This window comes from Mobula hypostoma, chromosome 30, assembly GCF_963921235.1.
Source record: "Mobula hypostoma chromosome 30, sMobHyp1.1, whole genome shotgun sequence".
In the NCBI taxonomy this organism is placed as follows: Eukaryota; Metazoa; Chordata; class Chondrichthyes; order Myliobatiformes; family Myliobatidae; genus Mobula; species Mobula hypostoma.
The window spans coordinates 20,682,815-20,702,814 of record NC_086126.1 but is presented as its reverse complement, the minus strand read 5'-3'; the positions used below and the strand labels follow the sequence as shown (position 1 = coordinate 20,702,814).

General features: G+C 49.6%; 1 protein-coding gene across 6 annotated transcripts in view; it reads right to left on the bottom strand.

Moving 5' to 3' along the window:
* The window catches only part of LOC134339794 (pyruvate carboxylase, mitochondrial-like), a 978,567-nt gene that overhangs the window by 59,556 nt on the left and 899,011 nt on the right, over positions 1 to 20,000 (bottom strand). For all 6 annotated transcript variants that reach the window (XM_063036574.1, XM_063036571.1, XM_063036570.1 and 3 more), the window contains 2 exons: positions 17,222 to 17,378; positions 8,121 to 8,361 (listed from right to left, as the gene is read on the bottom strand). In XM_063036574.1, coding sequence (XP_062892644.1) covers positions 8,121 to 8,361; positions 17,222 to 17,378 — 398 coding nt within the window. The remainder of the gene's footprint in view (positions 1 to 8,120; positions 8,362 to 17,221; positions 17,379 to 20,000) is intronic.

The window sequence follows — 20,000 nt, the reverse complement described above, 5'->3', positions numbered from 1 at the left end:
GAGCTGACATTTGGGGTTGTGTCTTTGCATCAGGGAGGACTTGCCTTTCAGTCAGTAGCTGGGGCTGTATGCTTTGGGAATGGCCAACCCACAGTAAGCATGGGGCAAGTAGTCCATTCGGCCCATTAAACTCCTGCCTGCTCCTACTGGTCCTGCCTCTGTCTAATTTTAACTAAAACCAGGAGGGGGGACCATACCGCTCCTGTCCTAGCTACTCTGTGTTGGCTTCTTGAATCTTTTAGAATTGTTTTTCAAGTTCTCTACTTGTTTGTAAAGCTCCCAATGGTGTGGGACCGCAGTGCATCATAGAATTGCTTTTAGTTTGTAATCCTGCACAAGCTCTCAGGTCTGCTTCCTGCAGTCTCCTTCATCTGCCTCGAAAGACAACTGTCAGGTCAGCTTTGTTGAACTAGACTCCTAAATCCTCATACAGGGACCAGATTGGAGTGAGAGAGCAGCCACAAGTTCCTGGGTGTCAAGATTTCTGAGGATCTAACCTGGTTCCAACATATTGATATAGTTATAAAGAAGGCAAGACAGCAACTATATTAGGAGTTTGAAGAGATTTGGTATGTCAACAAATACACTCAAAAACGTCTACAGTTGTACCATGGAGGGGCTACAGCACAGGACCAAAAGAAGCTGCAGAGGGTTGTAAATCTAGTCAGCTCCATCTTGGGTACTAGCCTACAAAGTACCAGGACATCTTCAGGGAGCGGTGTCTCAGAAAGGCAGCGTCCATTATTAAGGACCTCCAGCACCCAGGACATGCCCTTTTCTCACTGTCACCATCAGGGAGGAGGTACAGAAGCCTGAAGGCACACACTCAGCGATTCAGGAACAGCTTGTTCCCCTCTGCCATCCGATTTCTGAATAGACATTGAACCCATGGAAACTACCTCACTTCTTTTTAATATACAGCATTTGTGTTTTTGCACACTTTTTAAATCTATTCAACATATATAAGTGATTTACTTATTATTATTAATATTATTATTGTTTTATTTTTTTTCTGTTTTAGATTATCTATTGCATTGAACTGCTGCTGCTAAGTTAACAAATTTCACGTCACAAGCTGGTGATAATAAACCTGATTCTGATTCTGAATTGTGGAATTCAATACCTAAAACTGTCAGGATGCAGACTCGTTGAGACTTTTAAATGCCTGCTCAAAACCTATTTATTTAACCTTGCTGACACCTTTTTGTCTTTTAATTTCATGTCTGCACTATCCTATACAGCGAAACACCTTGAATCACATCGTTTTTATGAAAAGTGCTCTTTAAATAAGTCTTTATCATAATCAATTGTCCCAGCCTCATTCTCCCTCCCATTCTCGTCCGACTCCCTCATGACTCGGCTGCACCCCCTGCTGGCAGCACGGTAGCGTAACGCCATCACAGCTCAATTCCCACCGCCATCTGTAAGGAGATTGTATGATTTTCTCCGAACCGCGTGGGTTTCTTCCGGCTGCTCCGCTTTCCTCCTATATTCCAAAGACGTACGGATTCGTAGGATAATTGGTCATTGTAAGTTGTCCTGTGATTCAGCTGGGAATTGCTGAGCAGTGCAGCTCGAAGGGCCGAACTGGCCAACCAGCGGTGTATCACAATGAATAAACAAATAAGTAAAATTGGGTGGTGCAGGAATTTGTGTCTCTCTTCATCTCCCCCATTAAAGCCAGTCCTGATCTTGTCTGCCTCCACCAAACGTCCCTCATTGCTCCAAGGACAACAGCCACGGCCTCTCTAGTCCATTCCTGCGGCCAAGGCTCTTCGCTACCCTTGAACCAGTCGGCCACGGGTAAAGCCATCCCTCCACTGAGCACGTCCACACAATACGCTGTCGCAGGAGAGCAGCATCCATCGTCAGGGACCCCCACCACCGGGACGTACTCCCTTCTCACTGCCACCATCGGGGAGGTGGTACAGTGAGCCTCAGACTCACACCGCCAGGTTGATGAACAGATATTACCCCTCAACCATCAGGCTCTTCCCCTGTCCCTCACAGTGTGGGAGGGAATATCTGTGCACCTCACGGTATGGGTGGGGTTATACCTGTCACTCACAGTGTGGGAGGGGTTACACCTGTCACTCAGGGTGTGGGTGGGGTTACACGTGTCACCCACAGTGTGGGAGGGGTTACACCTGTCACTCAGGGTGTGGGAGGGGTTACACTTGTCACTCACAATGTGGGAGGGGTTACACCTGTCACTCAGGGTGTGGGCGGGGTTACACCTGTCACTCACAATGTGGGAGGGTTACACCTGTCACTCAGGGTGTGGGAGGGGTTACACCTGTCACTCACAATGTGGGAGGGGTTACACCTGTCACTCAGGGTGTGGGCGGGGTTACACCTGTCACTCACAATGTGGGAGGGGTTACACCTGTCACTCACAATGTGGGAGGGTTACACCTGTCACTCAGGGTGTGGGAGGGGTTACACCTGTCACTCACAATGTGGGAGGGGTTACACCTGTCACTCAGGGTGTGGGCTGGGTTACACTTGTCACTCAGTGTGTGGGGGGAGTTACACCTGTCACTCAGGGTGTGGGTGGGGTTACACCTGTCACTCAGGGTGCGGGAGGGGTTACACCTGTCACTCACAGTATGGGCGGGGTTACACCTGTCACTCAGAGTATGGGCTGGGTTACACCTGTCACTCAGGGTGTGGGAGGAGTTACACCTGTCAGTCAGGGTTTGAGGGCAGCCCCTCTCTCTCTAGTGGACCTGAGCCTGCAGACCAATGTGTGCAGAGCGAGTGAGCTTTTCGATCCCCGTGGAGAGTGATCTGACAATTTGTGTCATACACACAACACGTCTCCCGCTGTGTCTTCCTCAGAGAGATGACGAACATCACTTACTGTGCAGACAAAGAACACAGCACACTCGGGAGGAAATCTCCATACAGAGGGAAGCAGCAGGAAGCCACGTTGACTCAGCTCAGCTGGGTCGTGGCGAAGGTGAGTGTCCCAGAGAAGGAGAGATCTGGGTCTGGTGGGTCGTCCACTATGCACACAGGCCACAGCCGGGGATATTCAACAGACCCACTGCTCCTCAGTGATGCTGCCACGCACAGAGATGTTCGCAAGCAGGAATTACAAGGAGGACTTTGCCTAATTTTGTTGTAATTGTGTTTTTTTCTTCCGTTTGTGTTTTCTTATGTTGTTTAATTCATGTTTTTCGTGTGACTGACACTTATGCACTGCAAGTAGGTTTCTCATTGCATACGGGGGGCTGGGGGGCAACCCCAGTCTCCTGTATTCACCTGTCACCTTCCACTCCCTGACTAGTCAAGATTTTATCAGCCTTCGCTTCAGATACACCCAATCACGTGGCCTCCACAGCCATCTGTGGCAACGAATTCTACTGATTCCCAATCCTCTGGCTAAAGAAATTCCTCTTCATCTCCACTCTAGATGAATGCCCTTCAATTCAGAGACTGTGTCCCCTGGTCCTAGACACCCCACTATACGAAACATCCTCTCCACATCCACTCTATCTGTGTCCTCTGGTCCTAGACTCCCCCACTATAGGAAACATCATCTCCACATCCACTCTATCTGTGTCCTCTGGTCCTAGACTCCCCCACTGTAGGAAACATCCTCTCCACATCCACTCTATCTGTGTCCCCTGGTCCTAGACACCCCACTAGACGAAACATCCTCTCCACATCCACTCTATCTGTGTCCTCTGGTCCTAGACTCCCCCACTACAGGAAACATCATCTCCACATCCACCCTATCTGTGCCCTCTGGTCCTAGACTCCCCCACTATAGGAAACATCCTCCCCACGTCCACTCTATCTGTGTCCTCTGGTCCTAGAGTCCCCCACTATAGGAAACATCCTCTCCACATCCACTCTATCTGTGTCTTCTGGTCCTAGACTCCCCCACTATAGGAAACATCCTCTCCACATCCACTCTATCTGTGTCCCCTGGTCCTAGACACCCCACTAGACGAAACATCCTCTCCACATCCACTCTATCTGTGTCCTCTGGTCCTAGACTCCCCCACTACAGGAAACATCCTCTCCACATCCACTCTATCTGTGTCCTCTGGTCCTAGACTCCCCCACTATAGGAAACATCCTCTCCACATCCACCCTATCTGTGTCCTCTGGTCCTAGACTCCCCCACTATAGGAAACATCCTCTCCACATCCACTCTATCTGTGTCCTCTGGTCCTTGACTCCCCCACTATAGGAAACATCCCCTCTACATCCACTCTATCTGTGTCCTCTGGTCCCAGACTCCCCCACTATAGGAAACATCCTCTCCACATCCACTCTATCTGTGTCCCCTGGTCCCAGACTCCCCCACTATAGGAAACATCCTCTCCACATCCACTCTATCTGTGCCCTCTGGTCCTAGACTCCCCCACTATAGGAAACATCCTCTCCACATCCACTCTATCTGTGTCCTCTGGTCCTAGACTCCCCCACTATAGGAAACATCCTCTCCACATCCACTCTATCTGTGTCCCCTGGTCCTAGACACCCCACTAGACGAAACATCCTCTCCACATCCACTCTGTCAAGGCCTTTGAATATACGACATTTTCAATGAGACCCCCCCCTCATTGTTCTAAACTCCAGTGAGTACAGGCCCAGAGCCATCAAAAGCTCCTCATACGTTAGCCGTTTCATTGCTGGAATCATTCTCAGAACCTCCTCTGAACCCTCTCCAATGCCAGCACATCTTTCCTTAGATAATGGGCCCAAAACTGTTCACAATACTCACAATGATTTATAAAGTAAAGTATTCTTGAACTGAAGAACTATCGCCGCTTCTCTTCCCACCTGCTGAGTTTTTCCATCATTTTCTGTTTTTTTTGTGGGACTTGCAGGTGAATTCTGAGTTTGGGCTAGCACAGACTCATTGGGCTGAATGGCCTGTATCTGTACTGTAATTCCACAGCTTAATCCTTGGACTGAGGGGTGTCGTTGTGGAGGGGTGTAAAATCACGAGCCGAGGGTGGCGGGTAGGTCGGAGGAACTGGCGGGGGAAGCCGTTGAGGCTTGACAAGGATTGATGAGGGTCACCTATGGAGTATCGTGAGCAATTTTTAAGCTGTAAGTCTGAATTTCTGTCGCCAGAGGATGATGGATCTGTGGGATGCAGTGCCAAGGAGGCCAAGTCATTGGGTATACCTAAAGCAGACGTTCACAGGTTCTTGATTAGTAATGGTGCTCAGGGTTACGGGGAGAAGGCAGGAGAAAGGGGTTGGGAGGGATGATAACTCAGCCATGATGGAAAGGTGGAGCAGACTCGATGGGACGAATGGCCTCATCCAGCTCCTACGTCTTATTGAGGGGTATAAAATCACGAGGGGCACAGACAGGCTGAACGCACGCAGTTGTCTTCCCAGGCGTGGGAAATCGAGGAGCAGAGGGCAGGCACTCAGGGGACAAGGGAGAGACTCAGGAGGGAGATGAGGGGCAATTTCTGCACGCAGAAGGGGGAAGAGCTGCCGGGCGAGGTGGTTGAGGCCGGGAAGTTAACAGCCTCGAAAAGGCCTCTGGAAAGCGATCAGGGCCGAACACGGACCGACGGGATGAGTCTGGCTGGGAATCTTGGTCTTGGAGCACTTGGCTGATGGACCAGATGCGGAGCTGTGTGATTCGATAAACTGGAAAGTGCAGGAAAACCTTTTCCCTGCATGCACAGGACAGAGCCTGCGCCCGATTTGTTTTAATGTATCACTGTTCTCTTTCGGGCTGCCTGCACACACAGAGAAGTGATGAATTTTTCACAGTAACCATCTTAATTGCCATATTGATGTAGGTGTCTCTTTGAGAAAACAGAGTTTAAATAATGCAACAGCACTATCAATCAGCTCTTTGTTCCCCGCCACGCAGATATTTGAGGATGTTAGGCAGAGCACGGTGAGAAGGAAGCAGAACACAGCGGGAAAATCTTGCACAGACAACCCCTCACATCTGCAGAATTACTCTCCACTGTGTCGGGCCGACATCAGCGTCAAAGGGCCTGGCGTCAGCTGCGGATCCGTGCCTCACAAAGCCACAGAGAGATACGGCACGGGAACAGGCCCTTCCACCCATCGACTCTCTGCTAACCCACAGTACGCCGACGTCAAAGCAGGGTTTCAGCCTGAAGTTTTGACAGTCCCTTTCTGCTCGAAGCACAGTTTCTCATACCACCCCCCTCCAACAGGCACGGCTCAGCCTGCTGACTTCCCCAAGCAGCTTATATTCTGGCTCCACACATAAAAAATGCTGGTACACGCAGCAGGCCAGGCAGCATCTATAGGAAGAGGTATAGTCGACGTTTTGGGCTGAGACCCTTCGTCAGGGGAGCCCTGAGATGCTTGAGTTTCCAGCACCTGCAGATTTCCTCGTATATTCTTGCTCAATATGTCTGTTTGTGAGGCAACGTTACAGATCTATAAATCCCAGGCTAGACTACACTTGGAGTAACGCATTCAGTTCTGGTCACTTTAGAGAGGGTGCAGAGGAGATTCACCAGGACGCTGTCTGGATTAGAGAGGCTGCAGAGGAGATTTACCAGGATGCTGTCTGGATTAGAGAGGGGGCCGAGGAGATTTACCAGGATAGGGGGTAGGGGGAAAGTATTGGGGGGTGATATCAGAGGTAAGTTACTTACACTGAGAGTGGTGGGTGTGTGGAACATCCTGCCAGGGGTGGTGTAGAGACAGATACATTAGGGATATTTACAGTGATGAAGGGTAAGTGGTGGGTGTGTGGAACGTCCTGCCAGGGGTGGTGTAGAGACAGATACATTAGGGACATTTAAGGTGATGGGGGGTAAGTGGTGGGTGTGTGGAACGTCCTGCCAGGGGTGGTGTAGAGACAGATACATTAGGGACATTTAAGGTGATTGGGGGTAAGTGATGGGTGTGTGGGATGTCCTGCCAGGGGTGGTGTAGAGACAGATACATTAGGGACATTGAAGAGACTCTCAGACAGACACATGGATGATAGGGAAATTGAAGGTTATGTGGCAGGGAGGGGTTAGATTGATCTGAGAGAAGGTTGAAACATCGGCACAACCTCAGGGGCCGAAGGGCCTGTGCTGTGCTGTACTGATCTCTGTATTCCAACGTCTACAGTCTCTTGTGTTTCCAAGTTTTCATCCCACATCTACCTGAACTCCCCCTCCTCCTGGACGAGTCTCATTAACCTCACGTTCCCCCTTGCCCCTGAGCCTGTGCCCCTGAGCGGTTTAAGCTGTCCAGTGTGGTGCAGAGCGAGTTCTGTGAGGTGCCCACGGCTGCTTCCGGGGCTGTGCAACAGGCAGTCACAACGGTGTCTGCTTGGCTTACTGACGACCTGACTTACAAAATCCAACCTCACACAGATCCTCCCATACATTTGCAAAGCTTTTCGCAAGAATAATGGAGCGTGAAACCACACAGAAACCAGTCATATCAGTATAAGATGGTGAGACGTACAGTCCTGTGCAAAAGTCTTAGTCCTAGGGTGCCTGAGACTTCTGCACAGTCCTGTAGTAATTTTATGCATTGCACTGTACTATGTCACAAAAAAAACAAATTTCATGACATACGTGAGTGATGATAAACCTGATTCTGATATGGGTCTCTATTGTGGACTGAGAGTGGGAAGCGGGCAGGGAGAGGGGAATCATGGTTGGGAAAAGGGGAAGGGAGAGGGGAGGGAGCGGGAAGCACCAGAGAGACATTCTGTAATGATCAATAAACCAATTGCTTGGAATCAAATGACCTTGCCTGGTGTCTCAGGGCTGGGTGTGTCTGTACCCACCCCTGACACTTCTTCTCTGCCCCCTGCCCACACCCCTCCCACGGTGCCCCACCCTCACCATCCCAACATCTTGTGCTCCCACCAGGTTTACAAACTCGCTCTCCGCTCCACGTTGACAAGTGCAATACTGTGCAAAAGTCTTAGGCTCCCGCTATATCCATGAGCCTGAGACTTTTGCCCGGTGCTGTAGGAACAGAGTTTGGCCAGTCTGCTCCGCCATTCCGTCATGGCTGATTTATTATCCCTCTGAAACCCATTCCCCTGCCTTCGCCCTGTATCCTTTGACATGCTTGTTCTTTTATGACTTGTCAGAATCGTCCCCCGGTGCTGGGAGCCCAACTCCGAGGGCCTCTCCATACCTTGATGCAAAGGATGTGTGTGCCCGCTGTCACCAGCTCGTCGGCCAGCTTCAGGTAGTAGTGCAGCGAGTACTTAGTCCTGCTGGGGTCACAGACGTCGCCGGTGTAGGAGATGGCAGCCTCCACGACACCACCGGCACTGCCCGCTGCCTCCATGCCCAGGATCATATTGGGCAGGTAGTTCAGGGAGTCGAAGACACGGAAAATGTCCATCCCATTCTCCTTTGCCACCTCACAGAACCTGACAGAGAGAGAACATGCGCGTTATTGCCTTGCCCGCTCGGAGTTATGGAAATTAGGGAGGAGACGATGGCACAGTACAGGAGCAGGCCTTCAGACTGGTATGTCCATGACACCGATTTAAACAGTCTGGCAGTGAACTCTGTCCCCACCTGCCCACGGGACCAGGATCTGGGACCATAATTCATCGAAAGCGGCGCCACAGGTAGATAGGGTCATAAGGAAAACTTTTGGCTCCTTGGCCTTTATAAATCAAATGTGACGAGAATACACATAGATTAAGATGTTAGCTGTCCTGTGCTGGCACCAGTGGGATCAGCAGTTGGTCTGCCACCTGTCTTCAGGAGAGAGAGAGATAAGGAAAACAATGGAGCAGCATTTGGAGATGTTAATGAAGGGACAGGAGAGAGTAACGGAAGGAGAGCTGTCAAGATCGGCTCCCCCTTTGAATCCTGAACTGTTTGAAGTGATGGACAGGCGATACCCCAGCAGGGGGATAAAAAGGGACAGGTTCGCTAAGGCAGGGCACACACGACACCCCGAGGTAAGGAGACCCTGGAAGCGGTGCGTCTCCCACAAGTCGGTGGGAAGTTTTAGGATGGCTGATTGCGGGACAAGCCATAAACGCACAGGGTGGAAAGGCACGATCAGCGGGAACCTGGTGTGTGTTCACCCTTGCCTGGGTGCCAGGTTCACCGCAGAGAAACGGAGGGGTCACGGTCGGTGACCTCAGATGACATCACAAAGGGCTCGCCCGACAGCTGACTGCGAAGAATATCGAAGGTCTGTGTGGAAACCGTTTGAATATTCATTCGTTTTGTTCTCTCTCTCCTTCCCCCCACTGTCCATCTCCCACGGCAGCGATTACTGCGAACTGAACTGAATTGAACTGAACTTTGCGTCACTTTGAAACTGGTCATTTACCCCTAGACAACGATAGAGCTTGATTGATCCTGTTATCTTAATTCTGTGTACATGTGTGTTTATCATTGCTGAACTGTTGCATTTATTATCCTTTTGATTAGAGTACTATGTTGCTTGTTTCTTTACTAAAACTTTCTTAGTTCTAGTAATCCAGACTCCAACTGAGTGATCCATTTCTGCTGGTTTGGCAACCCAGTTACGGGGCACGTAACATGAAGTACTGAGTACAGGAGATGGGACGTTCTGTCGAAGTTGGATCAGACATTGGTGAGGCCTGATTTGGAGCATTGCGTGCAGTTTTGCTCCCCTACCTATAGGAAAGAGTACCGAGAAAATTTACAAGCATGTTGCTAGGACAGGAGGACCTGAGTTAGAACTTTAGGTTAGAATTTTATTCCCTAGAACGTAGAAGAGTGAGAGGAGATTTGATAGAGGTACACAAAATCCTGAGAGGTGTAGACACGGTAAATGCAAGCAGGCTTTTTCCGCTGAGGTTGGGTGGGACTGCAACTAGAGGTCATGGGTTAAGGGTGAAAGGTGAAATGTTGAAGGGGAACATGAGGGGGAACTTCTTCACTCAGAGGGTGGTGAGAGTGTGGGACGAGCTGCCAGAGCAAGTGGTGCATGTGATTTCGATTTCAACATTTCAGAGATCTTTGGATGAGAGGGTTATGGAAGGCTATGGTCCCGGTGCACGTCGATGGGAGCAGGCAGATAAAATGGTTCTGCATGGACTAGATGGGCCAAAGGGCCTGTTTCTGTGCTGTACTTTTCCATGGCTGTATGACTCTAAGTGACTCTAAAGCTTGTTATTGCATCTGCTCTGGTACCCATCAGTCCCTGTGGGATATAACACCTGACCTACAATCTTCAAACTTCTGTATAAGTACTAAACCCTCTAGTATTTGACTTCTTCACACTGGGAGAAAGGACCTATCCCCCCTGTCCCTGCCACTGATCCTTCTACCAGCTTCTGCCAGGTCTCCCCTCAATCCACCGGTGCTCAGAGACAACGTTCAACTTCTCCTTGTACTGAAAGTTCAAAGTAAAATTACCTTAACAGTCCGTATATGTCTGGGTGGTGGGGTGGAGATACGTCTCTGCCAAAGGAGGTGTAAAGTTCTGTCTTCACTAAGGAGGACATAAATAATCTTCCAGAAATAGTAAGGGACAGAGGGTCCAGTGAGATGGAGGAACTGAGTGAAATGCATGTTAGTAGGGAAGTGGTGTTAGGTAAATTGAAGGGATTGAAGGCAGATAAATCCCCAGGGCCAGATGGTCTGCATCCTAGAGTGCTTAAGGAAGTAGCCCAAGAAATAGTGGATGCATTAGTGATAATTTTTCAAAACTCGTTAGATTCTGGACTAGTTCCTGAGGATTGGAGGGTGGCTAATGTAACCCCACTTTTTAAAAAAGGAGGGAGAGAGAAACCGGGGAATTATAGGCCGGTTAGCCTAACGTCGGTGGTGGGGAAACTGCTGGAGTCAGTTATCAAGGATGTGATAACAGCACATTTGGAAAGCGGTGAAATGATCGGACAAAGTCAGCATGGATTTGTGAAAGGAAAATCATGTCTGACGAATCTCATAGAATTTTTTGAGGATGTAACTAGTAGAGTGGATAGGGGAGAACCAGTGGATGTGGTATATTTGGATTTTCAAAAGGCTTTTGACAAGGTCCCACACAGGAGATTAGTGTGCAAACTTAAAGCACACGGTATTGGGGGTAAGGTATTGATGTGGATAGAGAATTGGTTAGCAGACAGGAAGCAAAGAGTGGGAATATACGGGACCTTTTCAGAATGGCAGGCGGTGACTAGTGGGGTACCGCAAGGCTCAGTGCTGGGACCCCAGTTGTTTACAATATATATTAATGACTTGGATGAGGGAATTAAATGCAGCATCTCCAAGTTTGCGGATGACACGAAGCTGGGTGGCAGTGTTAGCAGTGAGGAGGATGCTAAGAGGATGCAGGGTGACTTGGATAGGTTGGGTGAGTGGGCAAACTCATGGCAGATGCAATTTAATGTGGATAAATGTGAAGTTATCCACTTTGGTGGCAAAAATAGGAAAACAGATTATTATCTGAATGGTGGCCGATTAGGAAAAGGGAAGGTGCAACGGGACCTGGGTGTCATTATACACCAGTCATTGAAAGTGGGCATGCAGGTACAGCAGGCGGTGAAAAAGGCGAACGGTATGCTGGCATTTATAGCGAGAGGATTCGAGTACAGGAGCAGGGAGGTACTACTGCAGTTGTACAAGGCCTTGGTGAGACCACACCTGGAGTATTGTGTGCAGTTTTGGTCCCCTAATCTGAGGAAAGACATCTTTGCCATAGAGGGAGTACAAAGAAGGTTCACCAGATTGATTCCTGGGATGGCAGGTCTTTCATATGAAGAAAGACTGGATGAACTGGGCTTGTACTCGTTGGAATTTAGAAGATTGAGGGGGGATCTGATTGAAACGTATAAGATCCTAAAGGGATTGGACAGGCTAGATGCGGGAAGATTGTTCCCGATGTTGGGGAGGTCCAGAACGAGGGGTCACAGTTTGAGGATAGAGGGGAAGCCTTTTAGGACCGAGATTAGGAAAAACTTCTTCACACAGAGGGTGGTGAATCTGTGGAATTCTCTGCCACAGCAAACTGTTGAGGCCAGTTCATTGGCTATGTTTAAGAGGGAGTTAGATATGGCCCTTGTGGCTACAGGGGTCAGGGGGTACGGAGGGAAGGCTGGGTTCTGAGTTGGATGATCAGCCATGATCATAATAAATGGCGGTGCAGGCTCGAAGGGCCGAATGGCCTACTCCTGCACCTATTTTCTATGTTTCTATGTTTCTATGTTAAAGTGTTCCTTCCCTCTGCTAGCCTGCAGGTCACCCTTGGGCAAGGTGTAGCACCTGCTTAGCCCCGCGATCAGGGTGACGTGAGGCCGTGGGATCAGGTGGTGGATGGTCGTATGAGCAGCCAGTGCAGATCACAAGTCCTGGTTATGTGACCACTGACACCAGGCAGACAATCTCTGAAGAGTATTGATAATGCCTGGGGTCACCCATCGTGTAAAGACACTGCCCAGAAGACGGCGATGGCAAACCACCACCACAGAAAAATTTGCCAAGAGCAGTCATGGCCATGGAAAGACCATGATCGCCTACATCATAACGACACGGCATGTACCATCACGAATGATCATATATGTCACCAGATGCTGCCCTGAGATTTATTTTCTTGCAGGCATTCACAGCAGAACAAAGAAATACAATTGAATCAATGAAAAGCTACACACAAACAACAATGGACCCTGGGGTTGGGGAATGTAGCACAGGTTTAAACTGAGAAGGAGAAGACTTACAAAAGATCGGAGGGGCAGCTTCACACAGAGTGTGTGGGGGGGTTGCTTTTGGGGTTCTAACATTTAACTGTTATTCATTCTTTGGGGCACTCCTCTGTTTTTGTGAATGTTTGTGAAGGAAAAGCATTTCAGGATGTATATCGTATACATTTCTCTGACATTAAATGTACCTTTGAAACTCCTATTGGACCACATCAAATGAATTACCAGAGAAAGTGGTTGACATGTGATACTGTCTAAAAGTCTAGACACATATATATACCTATGGTGCTGAAGACTTTTACACAGCACTGTAGTAATTTTATTTATTGCACTGTACTGCTGCCACACAAAAGAAACAAATTTCCTGACATGTGTGAGTGATGCTAAACCTGATTCTGATCTGGGTCCCTATTGCGGACTGAGAGTGGGAAGGGGGCAGGGAGAGGGGAATCATGGTTGGGAAAAGGGGAAGGGAGAGGGGAGCGAGCAGGAAGCACCAGAGAGACATTCTGTAATGACCAATAAACCAATTGTTTGGAATCCAATGGCCCTGCCTGGTGTATCAGGGAGTGTGTGTGTGCATTTGTGCCACCCACACCCCTGACACTCCTTCTCTGCCACCTGTCCCACACCCCTCCAGTAGTGCCCCACCCTCACCATCCCCAACATCCTTTGCTCCCGCCAGATTTACAAACTCGCTCTCTGCTCCACGTTGACAAATGCAGGTCTGTGTAAAAGTCCTCGGCGCCCGAGCTGTGTATAGGTGCCTGAGACTGTTGCACAGTGCTGTAGATGGGATAAATAAATGAATCTGGCCCTGAGCTGGGCTGCCTTGGGTTTGGGGCCCTGTCTGTGTGCATGACGGTGAGGTGGTCGTCAGGGGTGGGAAGGGGCTTGTCTTTGTCCTGTCTTGTTTTGTTACTGTAACAGTTGCTTACGTGGCTCTGTCGAATACCACGGACACGCCGCGGGAATGAGCGTCTGCACTTTGTGGGCTGCCCCCACGCCATCCTTGGTTCTGAAGCAAGCGACGCATTTCACTAACACCAGGGGTTGTGCAGATGCTGGACTTCCAGCTCAACACACACAAGGTGCTGGAGGAGCTCAGCAGGTCAGGCAGCATCCACAGAGAGGAATAAACAGGCGACGTTTCAGGCCGAGACTCTGATTTAAGGGCCTCGGCCCAAAGCTCTGGCTCTTTATTCTTCTACACAGATGCTGACTGTCTGCTGACCTTCCCGGCAGTTTGTGTACATTACACCACACTTCACTGTCCTTTTCAATGTAGACCTGAAGCTGAATGTGGCTGGATCTCAATGGATCACAAGCTGTATCCCGCATAATAAATGATAATTACGAGTTTGAGTACAGAGAGGAAATTAAGAACCTGGTGGCATGGTGCGAAGACAATAACCTATCCCTCAACGTCAGCAAGATGAAGGAATTGTTTGTTGACTTCAGAAGGAGTAGCGGACCGCACGACCCAATTTACATCGGTGGTGCGCAAGTGGAACAGGTCAAGAGCTTTAAATTCCTTGGGGTCAATATCACAAATGACCTGACTTGGTCCAACCAAGCAGAGTCCACTGCCAAGAAGGCCCACCAGCGCCTTTACTTCCTGAGGAAGCTAAGGAAATTTGCCCTGTCCCCTAAAACCGTCACTAATTTTTATAGATGCACCGTAGAAAGCATTCTTCTCGGCTGCATCACAACCTGGTATGGAAGTTGTCCTGTCCAAGACCGGAAGAAGCTGCAGAAGATCGTGAACACGGCGCAGCACATCACACAAACCAATCTTCCGTCCTTGGACTCACTTTACACCGCACGCTGTCGGAGCAGTGTTGCCAGGATAATCAAGGACACGACCCACCCAGCCAACACACTTTCTGTCCCTCTTCCCTCCGGGAGAAGGCTCAGGAGCTTGAAGACTCGTACGGCCAGATTTGGGAACAATTTCTTCTCAACTGTGATAAGACTGCTGAACGGATCCTGACCCGGATCTGGGCCGTACCCTCCAAATATCCGGACCTGCCTCTCGGTTTTTTTTGTGCTACTTTACTTTCCATTTTCTATTTTCTGTGTATGATTTATTAGTTAAATTTTTAATATTTACTATCGATTTGTACTCCAAGGAGCACGAAGAGCAGAATCAAACATCGCTGTGATGATTGTACGTTCTAGTATCAATTGTTTGGCGACAATAAAGTATGGGGTATGTAACTTACAACAAATGTATTTGAACTTTGAAAGAGGACGATGTGGTAGGATCGAGAGAGAGAAAGCACAACGGGCAGCGAGTCAAATCAGCGTCCTCTGGCCTCTGATGTCTGCCGCTGGCTCAAAGGGGCAAAGGGCGTTAACTACAGGTGAGTACGCATCCGATTATTTAAGGATTTGAAATGAGTGCGAGGGCAAAACTGCAGACAACTGTGAGATTACCCACTTCCCTGAGCACCTACTGGAAAAAGTGAGGCACTGAGTTCTGTGACTACTGAAGACTTGTGGTTAATCCACTGGATCAGTTCCAAAAGCCTCCAGACCAGTGGAGCTGACGGTGAGTTTAACACCCGCAGCTGGGGAATTGACTTCAGGAAATTAAAAGTATACAAAATTAAATCGGATCGCAAGCACCGCAAGTGTGGACCTACCGCATAATTGGAAAACCCACCTCAAGGTTCCCATCAGCAGCAGAGTCTGGGATCTGGGGAACAGGACATCCCTTTAGAACTGAGGTGAGCAGGAATCACAACTCTCTGGTTGGGCCACATCTGGGGTATTGTGGACATATCTGGTTGCCCCACTACAGGAAGGACTTTGAGGCTTTGGAGAGGGTGTAGAAGAGCTTTACCAGGATGCTGCCTGGGTTAGAGGACATGTGCTGTCACGAGAGACTGGATAAACTTGGGTTGTTTTCTCTGGAGAGCCAGAGGCTGAGGAGAGATCTGATAGAGGTTTACAAGACCAGGATCAGGCATACACTACTCTGCACTTAGGCTGCCTAAGACTTTTGCACAGTACTGTAGTAATTTTGTGCATTGAACTGTACTGCTGTCACAAAAAAAAACAAATTTCATGACATACGTGAGTGATGATAAACCTAATTCTGATATGGGTCTCTATTGTGGACTGAGAGTGGGAAGGGGGCAGGGAGAGGGGAATCATGGTTGGGAAAAGGGGAAGGGAGAGGGGAGGGAGTGGGAAGCACCAGAGAGACATTCGGTAATGATCAATACACCAATTGTTTGGAATTAAATGACCTTGCCTGGTGTCTCAGGGCTGGGTGTGTCTGTACCCACCCCTGACACTCCTTCTCTGCCACCTGTCCCACACCCCTCCCACGGTGCCCCACCTTCACCGTTACCAACATCCTTTGCTCCCGCCAGATTTACAAACTCGCTCTCCGCTCCAGATTGACAAATTCAGTACTGTGTAAAAGCCTTTGGCACCCTAGCAATATATACGGGCCTCAGACTTTTTCACAGTGCTATATTTTCTGATCCTAACTTTGACCCAGAGTAAGGTAATGTTGACCACCCTGTCTAAGTTTTTTGCACTGTATTGTAGACAGAGTAGACAGACAATATCTTTATCCCAGGGTTGAAATGTCCAATGCAATAGGGCACGCATTTAAGCTGAGAGGGGGTAATTTGAAAGGAGGTATGAGGGGCAAGTTTTTTTTACACAGGGAGTGGTGGAGCGGACTGCCTGGGGTGATACAAAGTTTGTAGATACATTAGGGACTTTTCATACCTTATCGTACCTGCCTCACCCTCACGAAATATACATGCCTGAGACTTTGGCACAGTACTTTGGGAGGCTCTTAGGCTGTTATCGGACAACGTGATTGACCCCTGACCTCACAATCCACCCCGTTATGACCTTGCACCTTTCCGTTTACCTCACTGCCCTCGCTCAGATGCCGTGACACTTTAATCGCTGCAACACACGCACAGCGCAGGAGGAACTTAGATCAGGGAGCATCCACGGGGCGGGGGGGGGCGCGGAGTAAACAGGCTACGTTTCAGGCCGAGGCCCCCCATCACGACTATACCCCACTGTAGATGCTGTCTGACCTGCTGAGGCCACAGTTTGAGGATAGAGGGGAAGCCTTTTAGGACCGAGATGAGGAAAAACTTCTTCACACAGAGAGTGGTGAATCAGTGGAATTCTCTGCCACGGGAAACAGTTGAGGCCAGTTCATTGGCTATATTTAAGAGGGAGTTAGATATGACCCTTGTGGCTAAAGGGATCAGGGGGTACGGAGGGAAGGCTGGGGCGGGGTTCTGAGTTGGATGATCAGCCATGATCATAATAAATGGCGGTGCAGGCTCGAAGGGCCGAATGGCCTACTCCTGCACCTATTTTCTATGTTTGTATGTTTCTATAATATTGCACTTGGCTCGTTTGAACTGCTTCCGGCTCAGCGCTGTGTGTAATGATCTGATGTGTATGAATGCTACAGAAGACACTTTGTTCACTGTATCTCGGCACCTGAGGCAGAAATAAACCAATCTCTGTCCCAGGCAACATCCTGCGTGCTTGCCACCACCCCCCCAACCCTCTCACTGTGCGGCCACCTCCTTCCCGCCGTGCGCGGCCTTACTTGTAGACGGCGTTGTCGGCGTAGTTGGTGTAGCCGACGGCGTTGGCTCCCCGCAGCAGCATCTGGAACGGGACGTTGGGAATGAGCTCTCGCATCTCTTGCAGCCGTCTCCAGGGACACTCGTACAGGAAGCGCATCGCCACGTCGAAGGTCGCACCTACCGGGGGGTGGGGGCATTGGAGACACGGTCAGTGCACAGGATGAAAGCACCCGCCCGACGCGGACCCCGCGCCCTCCAGCTCTAACACGACACCAGCACAGGTAGAGCGACGGACTCGAAGATCACCGTTCCACACTCTCACCACCCTCGGAGAAGTGAAGAAGATCCCACTTGTGATCCCCTTTCACCCTTAACCCGTGACCCCTAGTTGCAGACTCCCCCAAGCTCAGTAGAAGAAAGCCTGCGAGCATTGACCCCGTCTATAGCCACTGCCCAGAAGGCAGCACTGGCAAGTCACTGGTGTAGAAGCATCTGCCAAGAACAATGGTTCTGTCGTCGTCCTGCCGGGCACTGTGGGAATGCTACATTGGTTTGTAGCCGGTATGTTGGTTGTTAAAGCCAACGACACATTTTTGTAATGGCTAAAGCAACTGAGAGAGTGCGGGGCAACACTACAGATTCTGGCACCAACATGTATGTTTCGATGTAGAGAACCGCGCATATATATTTATAGCTCAGGTGCCTGAGACAGTACTGTAGTAATTTTATGTATTGTACTGTACTGCTGTCACAACAAAAAACAAATTTCATGACGTGTGAGTGATGATAAACCTGATTCTGATATGGGTCTCTATTGTGGACTGAGAGTGGGAAGGGGGCAGGGAGAGGGGAATCATGGTTGGGAAAAGGGGAAGGTAGAGGGGAGAGAGCGGGAAGCACCAGAGAGACATTCTGTAATGATCAATAAACCAATTGTTTGGAATCAAATGACCTTGCCTGGTGTCTCAGGGCTGGGTGTGTCTGTACCCACCCCTGACACTCCTTCTCTGCCACCTGTCCCTCACCCCTCCCACGGCACCCCACCCTCACCATCCCCAACATCCTTTGCTCCTGCCAGATTTACAAACTCGCTCTCCGCTCCACGTTGACAAATACGGTACTGTGTAATATTCTGAGACACCCTAGGTATGAGCAGTTTGGACAGGACTTTAGGTTGAATGAGGTTGCCTCCATGGTTTCCCTGGGCAAAGATTCTACAGATTGACTCCACTTTCCCTGCACTTTTTCTATCTGCATCGGAAGGATCTTGGTCATGTTACAGCCAACAACATGGCTCCTGACGTGCTCTGACAGATCATGGGGCCTGGGCCACTGGACTGTTGAGGAGCTGGCCTGGATGAATCCCAGCCACAGGCCATGCAGCCTAATGAGTCCTGTTCCTGGTAGAGCAATCCTATCCGATGTGTGTGTGTGTGTGTGTGTGTGTGTGTGTGTGTGTGTGTGTATGAGTGTGTGTGTGAGTGTGTGAGTGAGTGTGAGTGTGAGTGTGTGTGTATGGGGTGTGTGTGTATGAGTGAGTGTGTGTGTGAGTGTGTGTGTGTGTGTGTGTGTGTGTGTGTGTGCACGCGTGCGCGTGTGTGTATGGGGTGTGAGTATGTGTGTGTGTGTGTATGGGGTGTGTGTGAGTGTGTGTGTATGAGTGTGAGCGTGTGTGTGTGTGTATGGGGTGTGTGTATGAGTATGTGTGTGTATGAGTGAGTGTGTTTGGGGTGTGTGTGTGGTGTGTGAGTGTGTGTGTGGGGTGTGTGAGTGTGTGTGAGTGAGTGTGTGTGTGGGGGGGTGTGTGTGAGTGTGAGTGTGTGTGTGTGTGGGGTGTGTGAGTGTGTGTGTGTGTGAGTGTGTGTGTATGTGTGTATGGGGTGTGTGTGAGTGTGTGTGTGTGTATGGGGTGTGTGTGTGAGTGTGAGTGCGAGTGTGTGTGTATGGGGTGTGTGTGAGTGTGTGTGTGTATGGAGTGTGTGTGAGTGTGTGTGTATGGGGTGTATGTGTGTGAGTATGTGTGTGTGTGTATGGGGTGTGTGAGTGTGTGTGTGTGTATGGGGTGTATGTGTGTGTGTGAGTGTGTGTGTGTATGAGGTGTGTGTGTATTTGGGGGGTGTGTGGGTGTGTGTATGGGTGTGTGTGTGTATGTGTGGGTGTGTGTGTGTGGAGACTGCACATTCTCCGTGTGGGTGTGTGTGTGTGTGTGAGTGTGTGTGTGTGAGTGTGTGTGTGTATGGGGGTGTGTGTGTGTGTGTGAGAGTGTGTGTGTATGAGTGTGAGCGTGTGTGTGTGAGTGTGTGTATGAGTGTGTGTGTGTGTATGGGGTGTGTGTATGAGTATGTGTGTGTATGAGTGAGTGTGTGTGTGTGTGTGTGAGTGTGTGTGTGTATGCGGTGTGTGTGAGTGTGTGTGTGTGAGAGTGTGTGTGTATGAGTGTGAGTGTGTGTGTGAGTGTGTGTATGAGTGTGTGTGTGTATGGGGTGTGTGTATGAGTATGTGTGTGTATGAGTGAGTGAGTGAGTGTGTGTGTGTGTGTGTGTGAGTGTGTGTGTGTGTATGCGGTGTGTGTGAGTGTGTGTGTGTGAGAGTGTGTGTGTATGAGTGTGAGTGTGTGTGTGTGAGTGTGTGTATGAGTGTGTGTGTATGGGGTGTGTGTATGAGTATGTGTGTGTATGAGTGAGTGTGTGTGTGTGTGTGGAGACTGCACATTCTCCATGTGGGTGTGTGTGTGTGTGTGAGTGTGTGTGTGTGTATGGGGGGTGAGTGTGTGTGTGTATGAGGTGTGTGTGTGTATGT